Source organism: Phacochoerus africanus, chromosome X (assembly GCF_016906955.1).
Source record: "Phacochoerus africanus isolate WHEZ1 chromosome X, ROS_Pafr_v1, whole genome shotgun sequence".
NCBI lineage: Eukaryota > Metazoa > Chordata > Mammalia > Artiodactyla > Suidae > Phacochoerus > Phacochoerus africanus.
Window position 1 is genome coordinate 111,247,747 of NC_062560.1, and position 12,959 is coordinate 111,260,705.

General features: G+C 40.3%; 1 protein-coding gene across 5 annotated transcripts in view; it reads right to left on the reverse strand.

The window, feature by feature from the left end:
• ENOX2 (ecto-NOX disulfide-thiol exchanger 2) overlaps positions 1-12,959 on the reverse strand; it is a 278,642-nt gene that overhangs the window by 35,086 nt on the left and 230,597 nt on the right. For all 5 annotated transcript variants that reach the window (XM_047764464.1, XM_047764463.1, XM_047764462.1 and 2 more), the window contains 3 exons: positions 11,140-11,373; positions 8,251-8,463; positions 6,370-6,476 (listed from right to left, as the gene is read on the reverse strand). In XM_047764464.1, coding sequence (XP_047620420.1) covers positions 6,370-6,476; positions 8,251-8,463; positions 11,140-11,373 — 554 coding nt within the window. The remainder of the gene's footprint in view (positions 1-6,369; positions 6,477-8,250; positions 8,464-11,139; positions 11,374-12,959) is intronic.

The window sequence follows — 12,959 nt, forward strand, 5'->3', positions numbered from 1 at the left end:
TACAGCTGCTGGCCTACGCCACAGCCGCAGCCACGCCGGATCCGAGCCACATCTGTGACCTACACTACAGCCCACAGCAACACCAGATCCTTAACCCACTGAGTGAGGCCAGGGATCGAACCCGCAACCTCATGGTTCTTAGTTGGATTCATTTCTGTTGCGCCACGACGGGAACTCCCGGAAAAATAATGATTTCTATATCAAGTTAAGTTTACACTAAATATAAATAAAAGTACCTATTAAAGTGAGCTATTCACAGCCATATAAAAGAATGAAATGATGCCGTTTGTAGCAACATAGATGGACCTAAAGATTATCATACTAAGAGAAGTAAGCCAGACGGAGAAAGACAAATATATGATAATGCTTACATGTAGAATCTGAAAAAAAGATACAAATGAACTTATATACAGAACAGAAATAGAACCACAGACTATGGTCACAAAAGGGGAAAGAGAAGGGGAGGGATAAATTAGGAGTGTTGAGATTAACATATACACACTACTATATATAAAAGATAACCAGCAAGGAGTGACTATATAGCACAGGGAACAATACTCTCTCTCTATATATATATCTATATCGATATAGATATATCGATATAGATATATCTGAATCTCTTTGCTGTACACCTGAAACCAACACAACATCGTAAATCAACTATATTTCAATAAAAAAGTGTGCTATTCAGTGTTATCACTGATAGTTAAGAAGTACTGGAAGAAATAGAAATATTAACATAGGATCCTTCATGTACTGCAGGGGCATTACTTAGAACAGAAGAAAATAATGACTTGCTTGAGAAAAATGAACTTTAAAGGGCTGTGTCAAGAGAGAGATTTGTTATGTCTTATTCAAACTCATTGCACAGAGAACAATAAAGGAATCACTCATTTCTAAAAATTCATTCTATCTCAGGAGCCTGGATTTCAGTTATCAAAGAGCTGTTACTGGAAAGGTGATTGTAATGAGGTTTGACACTGGCAAATTTGGATATTGTACAACTTACTTCATCAGCAAAAGTGGTGGCTCTCCTAGTTGCCTAACAAAAATGCAGACTGTCAGAGGGTATAAGCAGAGAACCAGCTCTCAATTCACAGACATGTCGTCTAACTCTGGGAAAGTTATTGTGTTTCTCAGAAGAGTAAATTGTGTTCCTTCTAGGGAAATGTCCCAGGGCAGGAAGATATAACTGATAGCTAAGCCATGCCCTGTAGCTGCTCAGCATCTGCAAAGCATCTTTCTGCTTCCAGCTGGGCAAGAAAGTGTAATCTCTTCTTAGAAGTATAAAATGTTCAATAACTAAGCAATACAGCTTATCTAGAGGTCTTTCACATCTTCGAAAAAATCCCTAGAAATATATCAGACCTATGGGTAAATTTTACTTCAATGCCTCAAAATACTTCAGGAACAAGAGTTACCAGTTCCTTTAGATATAATGAAGTGAGGGTAAGAAAAACTAAGGAGAAGCCTGCTCTAAGCTATTCAGGCAGGCAGGCAAAGTGGCAGAGCTTAGAGCTCTCTAAACACTAGACAATCCTTCGTAGCTGTAAAGAAACTAAGGTCTGTATCATTACTTTTCTATAAATAATCAGTACTAAGTCACATGAATGGAAGCTAAGGCAAAGAGAAAAACAGGTTAGAGGGTACCATAATGCAGTAAACTTAGGGAGAGCATTCAGTAAATGATACTACTCCTAAGTGAAGCACATGGGATTTTAATTCTTTGAAAACCTTACCATTAAAGTCCTTGATATCCAAGTGGATCAAAAAAGCGCTACTTTGAGAATCAAACCCTAACAAATAGCTTCAGAGTGATGGGCTAAAAGTTGCATTTACCTAAGGAAGGCATTCTACCTAGCTTGGACATAGGAGCAGGAAGCAGGAGGACTCTGAGCCACTGAAGTGCACGCAGCAAGACAAATAGCTGCCTCCCAGATTTGCCCCTTTTCCCACCCTGACAGATACAGTGCTGAAAGCAAAAGAGTGGCAGAGTTCCCACTGCGGTTCAGCAGGTTAAGAACCCAATGAGTATCCATGAGCATGCAGGTTTGATTCCTGGCCTTGCTCATTGGGTTAAGGATCCAGCATTGCCATGAGCTGTGGTGTAGGTCGCAGACGCAGCTCAGATCCTGTGTTGCTGTGGCTCTGGCTCTGACTGGACCTCTAGCCTGGGAACTTCCATATACTATGGGTGTGGCCCTAAAAAGAAGAAAAAGAGTGGCAATGACACACAAAAACATTTTCCAGAAATTTTCATTTGTAACTGTAAATCTCTATCTGAAATTGACTGGGTCACGTCACTGATAAAGTAAATTAAAAAAAAAAAATAGCCTTCCTAATGTTCCTATATCGCTGTGTTGCCCATAGTAGACCTGTGATATTTTTCATTTAAACAGTGAACTGGTAGTGCCTTGTCAAAATCCATTATAAGGGCTTTGAGTCTGTTCTAGCGGTAACTTTTTCTGAAGCTTAGAAATTTACATACTACTACGCAATGTGGGATCAAGCACTTTCAACACAGAAAAAACCTGAAACCTTAGAGGAAAATTCATGAAAAGAATAATCTCTGTACCAGCTGACATATTTGATTTATCATAAAGTAAGAGAATCATAAGTCATTGCATGTTAATTATCTAACTATATCGTTTCCAAAAAAATTTATGTGGAATTAAATTCATCTTACTCATGTTTTATGACAGAGACATGATTATAAGAAAAGCAACGTTCCTTATGAATTGTGTAACAAAATTGTACTTACCGAGACTTTGAATATTAACAGGAGAGCTGGTGGGGAAGGGGCCAGATGAAGGAATGGAAAGGAGCAGAGGATAAGGAGATAGCTCCTACACTTTGTAGAGATCTGATTTTGAGATATCATTCAAGCCAATGAAGCAAAGCACAAACACAGGCTCTTAATCAATGTCTATTGTATGCTACATGATGGAAATACAAATTAGGTTGATCTAAATTTTGTTAGTATGTGGTTTGATAGCTGAAAGCCAATAGCTAATTTTAGTGCAAATGTGTCCTGAAACGAGGGTATACAGAGGACTTGAACATCTATATGTAAACAGTTCTCCAGAGTTTGGAATAATAGGCCTGGGAATCTAGAGAAAAAGTTATTTTAGCAATCACACTATTTCATTTTACGAGAATGTTGGTACATAGTCACCATGTCCCTCTGCCTGTGGCCCAATGGTATAAAATTTCACGTTAGGGAGAATGCGAAGGAGTGTCTTCTGGTGCCTGTTGCTATGCATCTAGTTTCTCTACATCATCCAAGGTTTCACGTGTAATCCAGGCCAGGATCTCAGTAAGAGCAACACACGGGGAAGTCACTGCAGATGCTAACTTTTAGTAAGAGGAGGGGCTTCAGCCTTATCATTTTATTACTCTCTGAAGGTGGGGACATTTTCTCCTTACTCTATTCTCTCTCACCAGAGTGAGACAATGCTGACTGCTGGTAGGAGGATGCCACTGAGACAAGGAATGGGTACTTTGTGACGTGAGGAGGTACCAGCTGGTTTATTCCTCAGGGCAACTGGTAGAAAAGCTTCAATGTCAGACACATCTACCTTGCTGAAACCTCTAACTTGGGAGTTGTATTTTTGATGCCTAGGTCCACAAAAAGCCAGTTTCGTTGGTCAGGTCACTGAGACGATCTGATTCTCAGTGGGGTGCTAAGATGTAGCCCCAATTTAAGAGGACTGTTTTGTCCCTTTCTACAGGATACCTCTTTCTGGCCCTCAGAGTTGCCTGTCATCAAGTGAAAGTATGCAAAGGTAAAAAAAAAAAAAATCTTTGAAGCCATGATTTAATGAGGCACTAATATAAAGCAGAAGAACTCTTTCAGGTTGAGGGACTGCAGTGCCAGGGGAAGGTCATGAGCTGTGTTCCGCTCTCTGCAGTTTTACTTATAATGATTGAGGTATTTAGGGTGGACCTTAGTTTAGTCTAATCCAATAGGCAGGATGATTTTTCTAGGTTTCTGCAAGGTCTGCAAGGGACATCACAAAACATGTCATGCGGGCCATGTGCTTTATCCTCATCACTGTGCCAAGGAAGCTCCGCCACAACATCAGGTGTTCGGGTGTGCAGCGCTCAGCTCTCCACAGGCCCACAGAAATGTCTAGCTCATGGCATGGCTATCTTCACTGAGGAGGTAATTAAACTCAAGCATATACCCACTGGATAGGTAGGCTTGCTGTAACTCCAGAGAGCCTGGATAAATACTATTAATGGAGAATATTTTATTGCCAAGTTGTTTACAAAAGGGTTGTGGCCTAGACAAGGCAGTGCTCCAACCAGAGGCTCTACTCCTCCTGTGAAAAAGGCAGCATAGTATTGGCACAGCTTTCTGTACTGGATGGGGCAGTTCAGACAGCCTCTGCCAGCCCCTAAAAGGGATCCGAGTGTTTGTGTGTTAAGGCAAGGTGGAGACCACTACTGCTTCTCTACAACTGTAAGACATATTGAGCGTTTTCCTCTCGACTTTTATCCTTCGAAATTATTCAAATGAAATGAAAGATTTGGGGTATTTTAAAATTGGGGTGCCAACCTCCACTCCTCCCCTTGATGGCTTCTGTTACCTTTCTAGCTCCCTGAGGGCAAAGGCGAGCTCATCCTGCAGTGCCTGTAAGCAATACCTGAGCCAGAGAAGGTGCTCAGTAAACATGTGCATTGAAATGTTGAATTTTGTTTGTTGGGCTCACGATGTAAAGCAGTCCTAGCATTCTAGAATCATTTTGTGCTACAATAAGATAATAGGTCCCTTTTTTACATGCTAGTTCTTTTTTTTTAACAATTGAAAACTTGACTGGCTTTTTACGACTCTGCCCTCCACTGGGCTGACGTCTTCAGGGATTTTTTTCCCCAGTGACTCTCAGATCCCTTTGCTGAGCCAGACCTGATGGCTCAGAGACTGTCAGTTTATGAACAGAGGTGGGCTGATTTTCCGCTAAATGCTCTTCAGGGTTCTCAACTTGCAGCTACACTAACTATGTCATGTAGTCTCATGAAGGACAAAAGGAATAGATTATTATCTTCATTTTAGAGGTTAGGAAGCTGAGGTTCACAAAGATTAAATGACTGGCTCCAGACCACAAGACAGTTGATAGCAGAGCTCAGAGTGGGAATTTCGAGTCCTGAACTGACCACTTCCTGGCTGTGTCATTTTGCTACATCGCTTAACACTTCTGTGTCTCAGTTTCCTCACATGTGAAACATGGACAGTCTACCTACTTATTATTCTTTATGGAGCTGTTAATGATAAATGGAAATAATACTATTATATATTTATACAGAATTTGCATTTTCAAACTGTCTACATACCTCTTCTATCATTTAATCCAGGTGAAGAAATAGGGCCTGAGAAAGGCTAACTTGCTCAAACTCATGCAGCTACAATGCGTTAAGTGGAGATTTGAATTAATTTCAACTTCATGTCCAGGATTCTTTTCACTTCACCACATCTATTGGGAGGCTCACATAGGTGAGATAACCAATGTGAAAGTGCCTTATAATATGTAAATTCCTTACAAATGCTACTTAAATATTAAGCAACATGGCAACCTGCATTGACATATAATGGGAGTGCTACCAGACTCGCAGAGGACTCAGTTGAAAAAGTTGCTGCATACATAGATGGAAAGTGTCAGGGCTGGCTGGGTAAGGAAGCTACCCATAGGAGCAGAAGAACGTGAGGCCTGTGTAACACCATTCCAAAGGCAGATCAGTGTAAACAAACCTCCCATTTTGGCTTTTAATCTTGGATTTAGAATCGCAACTTAATCACATCAGACATATTCTAGTGTTAATGCTAAAAATGTCACTTGCGCACAAGCAGAGAGGTGTGTGTCAATCTTAATTTGAAATCAGAGTCTTCTGTTACCTTTAAAGCTGCCACCTCTAAAGATGGCTGAGCAGGTTTGATAAAAGAAGCTCAGAAATTTCAATGCTCCAGTGTAACACCAGGCAGCTTTCAGCCTCAACTATTAAGACGCGCTAATAAATGTAAGGCAGCCCTAATATTACTGACACTAGACTCACAGGTCAGTAATTATTGTTGTACCCAAGACTAGCTAGCTTAGAGAAGTAAACTTATAATTATCACAGCTCCATTTTCACTACAAAAGTTTCCATCCAGCAGAATGCATTCAAGACAACACGTGCACATTTATTACCCTTCTGGCAGCAGGTGGTCTGGACACAGTGACAGGCTATAGAACATGTCTCAGTGTTTCATTAGGGCCTTGTTGTGGCCATGGGAGCTTGGCACTATTTAATTCTAGCTAAACTCCAAATCAATAACTTGTTAAAGAAAGAAACTGTACCCCTGAGGGGCTACCAGAGTAAAAAGTTACTAACCTCAGCTTGTTTGCACCAGACGCTGATGTTTTTACGCTGGGCTTTTGTGAAGTGGTCCCATGCCTTTTGTTTGGAGGCAGAATGGTACACAGCTACTATTTGCTCAACTGCAGTGTCAGATCAACAGTTGGATCAATCCGAGCATCATCCAGGAATGGCAAAAGAGGGGAGAAAAGACATGAGAGAAGCGTCAGGCTTGTTGTGTCTCCTTCTATGACATGACTAGACTATGGTTGTGCTCAAAAAAGGCCATGTGTGTTGGGGTACCATGATTTTAAAGGGGACTCAAAGGCAGAAATATCACCATACAGAAAGAAAAAAAGGACTCCTGAAGGTTTAGGGTAAAATAGTGAGTAAGGTTTTAATACAGGCAGTCTGTATTCATTCAGGCAGGAGAGATCAGACTTGTGGTGAATGTGATTCAGTACCACTGACCCTGCACAGCATGAGAGCAAGCGGTGAACTGTACCAGCTCCTTTAGACCACTGGCTTCTTTCATAAACCAGCCCTCCAGAATAAGCCTGGATGCTTCACTTCAATGGAATCCATCCTTTTACTATCAGGAGGTATGTTTAACCAGAATCGTCAAGTTGAAGTCTAAGATGGACAGGATCTATTTTAAGTCTACCTAGATAGGCTCGTGGACTGGAGAAATGTAAGTTTTATGGAAGAATACTGTGTAAGTGCAGTCCTAGAGAGTATTTTTCAGGGTTGCTTAAAATGTCAAACGGGGAAAGGTGTACAAATATTCTGGGGCTTGATCGTAATCAGTTCAAGAAAAGGGCAACTTAGTCATGACTTTTGGCTGGGTAAAGAAAGGGAGGATAAGATCCTCTCTCTCCCTGGCTGGGGGTTCACAGTAAGAAGACTCAGAGGTGTTATTTTGTTCTTTAAAGCTCTGTTTGTACCCTGTCTACTAACGATTTAAGGATTTATACTCCTATGATGCCTTCTGCTCTCTATTTATTCTGAAGTCCTAAAAACATATGCTTTCTCCTCCTGGACTCTGTGTCCATAGATACTTTCAAAATAAAAATGGGAAATGAAACAACTACTCCTTAATCCCAGTTATCTATAAATCAAGTATGGGAAGTCAAGCACAAGAAGAGTGGGCCATAATTGTTTAAAAGCAAAGTCATAACACTGTATCCTTATTCTTAACGGGAATACAGTTTCTAACTCAAAAGATTCAAGTGCATAGTTTTAGAATATGGTGAACTAAAAACAATACTAGAGAGTTTGTCTGCTCTGTCTCATTTAGGAGAGCTTGGATAGGTTTGAAGTGGTACTACTTTTTGAAAATGGACATTTCGGTGGCTTCCCATCCTGTTCCAGTATCTACTGAATCCAGCACAGGAAATGTAGAGGAAGTAAAAAACCCAAAAGATAGAAGTAGCAAATTTGGCTCTTTTATTCGGTTACCTTGGGGAATACAATTATGTTTATCACTAAAATGGAGTCCCTTAAAAGCATATTACACAATAATAATGACACAAATCTGCAGCTAAGAAGCTTACAAATCCTGATGCTACATTCTGTCTTTAGCAGTGAAATCCCAAATTTTGCACCAGGGCCTGGGGCTGCTCGTAACTTACTCTAAGAACAAGCAAAAGTAAAAGCACAGGATTGTGGCCTAAGTGTCACTGTTTCTAAGGAGCTCAAATAGCAATACTAGAGAAAATGAACATCGCAGGTGCACACATAGTTCCCATGAAACTGGAGCTCGAGCCCCTGGCAATACAAGGAGAGCACAGGCAGTGATGAGGAGGGCATTGTTCCTTGACCCAGGATGGCTCCGTAGGCCTAGTTCCTGTGTAGAGAGAGTGGTGACTAAGCAAACTGCCCGCTCACCCTTCCAGCAGAACTATGACTTTCACTCACACTGAATGAGAATTCCAGAAAGGGCCTGCTTGAACTTCTCCTTTGCTTCCTCCATGTCTTTCTCATGGGCAGCTTTCTCATTCACCAGGCGGCGGACATGGCTGTTCGCCGACTGGATCATAGAGTAGAAGTTGTTGGCACTGCGACGGTTCACCTCTCCTCGCTCAATCCAGGTGAGTAAGGTCTGCACGGCTTCTGAGAACTTGGAATCATCTGAAAAAAGAGAATTTATTTTTAAATCATCAAAAGTAACCAAATCTCAATCTGTTTTCCCAACATGCTGGCAAGGAGGCCACCATGGCTTTTTGGCAGTGTTTGTGAAATGAATTGCTAAGGGTCAGGAGCCATGCAGGTACATGTGCGCACACAGGCAGCAGGCAGACAGACGGAAAAAACAAAAGACTCAAAATTAGATTGGTTGTAGTCTATGACGAATTTTCAGAAAAAGATTTCTTCCCAAAGTTTTCTTGACTGATACAGTTTTCACATATTGCAAATTTCTTAACCTCTCTGATTGTGTGTGTGTGTGCGTGTGTATACACACATGTTGTGTAATGTATGAATTAGCAGTGAGAGTACTTCGGAATTCTATAATCTTATTCTTGAATAAGGAGAAGTAAACTTGAGTCTTGAGTTTCACTTCAATTTGACAGTAACATTATCCTGGATCCAAGGAATTATAATGTTGGAAGAAGCCTTAAGAAAGAATTAAATGGCAACATACAGAATGGATAAACAATGAAGTCTTACTGTATAGCACCGGGAATTATATTCAATAGCCTGAGAGAATCCATAATGAAACAAACATATGAAAAAGAATGTATAACTGAATCACTTTGCTATACAGAAGAAATTCACACATTGTAAATCAACTATATTTCAATGAAAAATTATGAACTAAAAAAAGGAAAGAGTCAAATGGCAGTTCTCTTGGTATAAACACTTATATCTTTGACCTTTTAAAACATTATTCCTGCATTCAATCCATAGCCCCAGGCCTTCCACTCAGTCCCAGTCACAGTCTGTTTGGATGTGATTCATTCCATTTCTACATTTCTCCACATTCCTGTTTCTCTTGCCTGAGGAACCCTTCAAGTAGATTTCTACAGCTATCTAAGAGTTACTCTCTCATGTTAAAATAGTAGCACAGCTCTTTCAAAGCTTCTGGTTCAGCTTTCTGAGATAGCCACTTATGTATTCTGCTGTTAAAGATCCTGAAGGGTGAGTCCATTATAATTCCACTGAAGGCCCACTCTAAGACTCCATAGCCCTGTTTAGCCAGGAATCCTTATATCTGGTGGAAATACCTCTTACTATATTTTGAACTTCTTACCTACTGCCTTTTTTAGTGCAGGTGTGTAATGAGAGTTCAGCCTCACTGTTATAGCTTTTCATTACTTGCATACAGTCTTTATGTTGATGATCACTTAAAACAAGTATTGATGGATAGTTGATTTATTGATGTTTACCTTTTACTTGAGGTCCACACAACCAGCAAATTTATTTAAAAAAAAATTCAAACTGAGCTGTTGGGTGACATGTGAACAGGTAAGTCTTGGACCTGGCATCTTACCAATGATTCCAGCCTTTCCAGCTTTTCCAAGTATATCATTATTTCCGTGTCTTTACTCTGGACTCTGTATGTTTTCTGTTTTTCTCTAACAGGGAGACAAATCAATCAAAACAAAGGATTTCTTTTTTTGTCTTTTGTCTTTTGAGGGCTGCACCCATGGCATATGCAGGTTCCCAGGCTAGGGGGTCTAATTGGAGCTACAGCTGCCAGCCTACGCCAGAGCCACAGCAACCCGGGATCTGAGCCACGTCTGCAACCTACACCACAGCTCATGGCAACGCCAGATCCTTAACCCACTGAGCAAGGCCAGGGATCGAACCTGAAACCTCATGGTTCCCAGTTGGATTGTTTCTGCTGCACCATGACAGGAACTCCCCAAAACAAAGGATTTCTTAAATGTGTGAACCCCCTAGGCTATGTGGTACAAACAAGTTTGGTGAATGAGACCTATTTGCAAAGTGGAATTAGCAGCATCTTGCTGAGCCTAGAGCACAAGAAGCAGGGTAAATTCATACGTTTAGAGCTGGGTTGGTGTCATCAATAAGATCAATGGGACACGAGCATTGATCCAATAAAATCAATCATACTCATAGAATGAAAACTGGATTTGAGCTGCTAACACAGGAGACCAGGCAATTAAATTTAAATTAGCAAAATGGCTCTGAGAGTCAAGCAAAGGGAACAGGAATAAAAACTAAAAGGAAAGCAGTCTAATTTAACAATGTATAGAAGTCTCTATAGTTACTGTGTGAAATAATTTGGCCATTTTGTGATTAAAGAAGTCCTCTCTTAGTTGTTGACAGCCAAGTCTTTGAGTAATCTAAGAAGAATGTCCATTGTAACTATTCTCTGGCCCTCATCTTCTCATCTATAAAATGGGATTTTATCAGAGGTTTCTGGGATCACATCAAGTTCTATCATTCTGATTTATTCTAATTTATAATTTAAAACTAATTTGCTATCCACAATGAAAGGTGGGAGAGGGGCGCTTACAGGTCCCATATCATGGACCACAGCTAAAGTTCTATGATGTGGAAATGTGGGAAAAACATTTCTTCCTAATCACCTGATATATGGAGAGGAAAAAGTAGCAGCACTTGAGACAGTGAAGGATCAGAGACACAGGTGGGAGGGACAAATTTTTTGGCTCTTGAATTACTAGGTACACCTCTTTATATGCGAGGCTTCAACATAAGAAATGCTTAGAATTCATCAGCGGGAAATTCAGGGATAACCGCCAACAACACAAATATATTTATTAAATTTCTCCAAGGAAAAGACTTCTTTTAATTACAAGGCTCGAATGTTTTGTATACCTTTTAGTTTTTCAGCAACAATGCTGCATTCATGATCTGAATAGTGGACCACTGGGGGTGGGGATGGTGGGCGCAACCTTTCTTCTTCCATTCTTCTACGGTGGCGCTCCTCTCTTGCTAGCATACGCTGCTTGCATTCCCACTCATACAGGTCATCTCGAGCCTGTGCAAAATCAACGTGGAGCCGGCCTGTATCCTTTTTGTCAGTGCTAGAGCCCAGGCGAATGCGGTAACCTAAATGCACAAGAGGAAGAGCCCAGTGAGTCAGCATCTGTAAGCGCCTTTTTAAGTTCTGCACTTCAGATGTAGTTGCAGCAGTTTCAAGGGCCCACATAACCCCAAATTCTCTCCCCGGTACTAGCAAGCTGAATCATTAAAGACTTGGATTATAGTCTCATCTCTGATAATAGTTTAATATTCTATGGTTGGGGTCAGTCTTGTTTGTAGGGGTTCCATTCCTTCATCTGCCACCTTACCTCTGACAGAGGGAGGCTCTGTGGGTAATAGTATTAAGAATAAGCCTTATATGGACCACGGAGTAGGAAGGATGGAAAAGGTAGCCTGAAACTGTGGTGTTTCTGGATAACTTCAAGAGTGTCAGTAATACCACCACTCAGAATTTTGATAAAATTCAAATACATCAGCTTGATAGTTCAATCCTCCAAATTGCTTCCTAGGTGTATTTGGTGACTCAGAACCATTTTTTTTTTTTTGGAGGGTGGAAATATATAAAATGGGGAGTGGTATGTGATCCAGGTGACGTATAACTTGGGATTCTTAAAAAAGGTAATGTTATTAGTATTAAGTGGTATAGGACTAGGATTCAGAAAACCTGGATTCAAGTCTACACCTCCACTTTTTATGCCAGATACAGTACCCAAGTTAAATCTCCCATCAAAAAATAAAAAAATTGTTTTTATTAACTTTTAAACTTTTAGAAACTGAGCTAGCTGCTTCCACACACATTTATCTCATTTCATGCTCAGCATAAACTTGCAAAGTAACTCCCGCCTTAAACAAACTAAAAATATAGACAAAATATATGAAACAAATTTTTAAGACATTGGACATTAGGCAATGAAGGCAGAGGTCACTAAGAGACAAGAACCAAATGTAATGATCCCTATGATTTCCCCAGCTTATTGCCCGGAGAGAGTTTCTAGACCTCAGCACAGGGAGGGAAACTCAGGCAAAGCATGATCTCCCTGAGTTGAGGAGATAAAACTGGGAATCCAGGGACACTATGACAGACAGAGTTTGTATGGCAGAGTCCTGGAAAGGGGAGAAAGGTACATAGAGAAAGAACTTCAGAGATCTGCAGAGGGTCCTCCCTATTATGTGGCTGAGTATTAACGTCTATGTGTATGTGTAAACTACCTGACCATTAAAGATAATAATCCCTGCAGCTCACACAGGGCTGGGAATATTTCATTTTCACACCTAATAATTCAGAGAACACTGGATAGAATAATCAGAAGAGTTTTGCCTAAGTTAGTGGGGAAAAATTAGCCCTAAACTAAACCGTCTCTGGTTCTACTGAACAACCTAAAAAACAAGACCTAAAAAGATACAATTTTTTCAAGTTACTTAACTGTATCTCAGAACGAAGGCCAAGAACACTTACAGGAATGAAAAATAACTGTCACTTGGTAAAATTCACAATGTCTAGTATCCAGCAAAAAATTACCCAATATGCAAATAAGCAGGAAAATCATAATAAAGTTAAAATTCAGTAATTCAAACAGACCCAGATGTGATACAGATAATAGATAAGGATGTAAAAACAAATATTATAGTTGGATTTCATATGCTTAAGAAGC